General features: G+C 34.2%; 1 protein-coding gene across 1 annotated transcript; it reads right to left on the reverse strand.

The window, feature by feature from the left end:
* Positions 1-3: 3 nt before the first annotated feature.
* On the reverse strand, positions 4-2,157 carry LOC21383990 (the record flags this gene model as incomplete). The annotated part of the gene is made up of 7 exons (XM_024174844.1): positions 2,046-2,157; positions 1,783-1,857; positions 1,431-1,499; positions 1,146-1,222; positions 916-1,004; positions 676-805; positions 4-31 (listed from the first exon to the last, which is right to left on the reverse strand). Coding segments are annotated over exons 1-7 (519 nt in total), but the record flags the coding sequence as incomplete, so codon positions are not given.
* Positions 2,158-2,677: the final 520 nt, after the last annotated feature.

The raw sequence follows: 2,677 nt of genomic DNA on the forward strand, positions 1-2,677 counted from the left end.
TGCAAGTCCAGCCATTGCCACCACTGCCAACCTAATAACATACCGTGGTCAATTTTGCTCAATCAATGATAATTGAAGCAACTTAGCAATCAATGATTGTACCTGTTTGAAAAGGCTAAATGTTTTCAGCTATGTTGTGGGTTCGATGATAAATTTTCAAGGATTTTCATTTTTTCTTGATTGTTTTAAACTTAAACTAAAGGGATCAATGTTATAGCGAGTTAATGTCTTTGTTTTCAGTTTTCTTATTTTCTATGGTTTGTCTTCCTTTTTTTTTTTTTTTTTTCCTTTTCTATTTTGAGAGGATTTCATCTTTCCTTTGTAATTGATTTTTCTCTCAATGAAATGAAGTTTGCTTATTAAAAAAAATGAAGCAACCTAGAAATGGGAATATAATGGTAAAGATCCAAGGTTTAGATGAAATCTAAACTAGATAATGGGGAGTTACAAATTAGTGATACATAGTAATAGAATGTGACTTGCTGCCTTGCTGATGGCAGACTTAAGCTGAGGCTCTTTCTTCTTCCTTTATTTTTGTTTTTTTTTTTTGGCTAGATATTGCATGTAAATACGAGAAATTATCAGAGTTGGATAAAATCCATCTATATATTGGCAACATAAGTGGGTTGTGATTAAGCAATGATGCATTTTTAATGAGTATTATTATAATAATACCTGTCTAGTTCCTTGGTATCAAGCTGCCCACTGTATATCAGCTTTTCAAGCCTTTCATCAATGAGATTAACATGCTCTTTTCCAATATCCAGAGAATACCCCAGAATTGGTAGGCCCAGCAAGTAAGCAACTAAATCATCAAAGACAACATTTTCTTTTTAAGGAATTAACCATGATTCCAGAAAATTAATGTTCTAGATTGAGATCAGTGTGTTTGATATATGAGTATTATGTGAGTACCTAAAAAATGAGCTGCTTCATGTCTAGCAATCCTCTCCTGATAATCCGGAAAGAAAGATGAGAATCCATCGATGGCGGCTTGAAGAAGCCTAAAATTTAGAGATTGAAGTGTCACTTGTGGTTCTAGAGAATGGTAAATCTTGCAAAAAAAAATGTTTGTAAGCACTTGAATAAAACAAATAAAAACATCGACCGATGAAAACCGTTTGTTATCTAGAATTTGTTCTTACCCTGGAGAAACGCTGCCCACAGCCAAGACAATTAGAGAGATGCTCCCTATCAAGTATGGCACAAAGAAGCCCCAATCCTGCAGAAGTGGCATGAACCCAAAAATGCATCACTCTAAGTAAGAGCTCAACCAAAACTAGGAAAAAGCATACAATTAGTTACCAATCCATCCCAAAAGCTTAAACTGTTAGGAAGCAGGGCAACAATAGTTTTTATGTTTTAACACATACATTTACAAGCACTATTTATTGCAGACAAACTCAAGGATAAAGAATGCTCCAATTTACCCCAGGAAGTTGGCCAGCAAGAACACCTAAGAATCCAGTTGTCCCAACCACTGTGAACAGAAAAGCCGCCTGTACCACTGAAAGATATCAAATATATAAACACTAGTTTTAAACCAATGCTTTGTAATTCCATTGTTTTGTAAAATTGCAGACTTACTATCAGGAAAAAAATCCCATTGGCTATGTGAAAATTTTTTACAATAACAAGTTGGCAATTTGGTTTCAACCATACATCCAAAAAACTAAATTGATATGAAGCTTGACATTCTTATCAAATCTTAATCTATGGTTTGATGAAAAAATAATTGAAATGAGAATGTTGAGGGCTTTTCCAAATGAAACAAGTACTTACATCATTTCTGACACTGGGGATTGCTAGATTTTCCGCGTTTTTAATTCCGAGAGTTGTCAGCTCCCGGAGAGATGTCTGTGCCCAAATGATGAGACAACCAACAGTGAGAGTTTTCTCCAACCAAGTAATAACATAGGACAAAAGCATTCAAAGCAATTAGCAGTGACCAACAAATATACATAATTGGTGTACATGTATATGCATAGGTAATTTTGTAGAAGTGGCTAGTAGTGTTTGAATATCACTTTCCCAGAACTTCATACTTGTAATGGAGACTGACCATACGACGTGACACATATGGCTGAGAACTCCATTTTTTGGCCCACCCAACTTCACTCAGCTGATCAAGTGCCTCTTTAACGCCTGTGCTATCTTTCTGCAGCAAAATATGTACTTGCACATCAAACATCTTATGTAGGAAGATTTTAAAATAAGCTGTCGTAATTTAGTTTTGTCTTGTTATTAGTATTTATGTCGTTTGTCTTAGGCGAATATTTTGTTATTGTTTTGTGCGTGAGCTATAAATAGCCACATTAGTCATTAACTAATGTAATAGGGAGATGTGTATTTGAAATATTGACATCATAGTTGATCAAAATGTTCCAATACTGCAGATAGAATAAGAAATCCGAAACAGAAAAAATTTGAAATCATGTCGAAGTTATGTTTCCTAATTTTGTTTCCATTGCTCTAAACCATTTTAAATCTACAGCTTTAGGCTTTTGGTTAGTTGAAAAGAAATTAAAAAAGGAAATAATTATTGTGTTTAGAATAGATTTCCTTCTAATATGGAGAGATTAAAATTGGGGTATTTAAAAGGTGTTCAAATCCCCCACCCAAGTGATTCCCTCCTCTTTTCTCTCCTACCAAACAATTATTAAGTACCAAAACTGTT

This window comes from Morus notabilis, unplaced genomic scaffold, assembly GCF_000414095.1.
Source record: "Morus notabilis unplaced genomic scaffold, ASM41409v2 Scaffold4536, whole genome shotgun sequence".
Taxonomy (NCBI): Eukaryota; Viridiplantae; Streptophyta; class Magnoliopsida; order Rosales; family Moraceae; genus Morus; species Morus notabilis.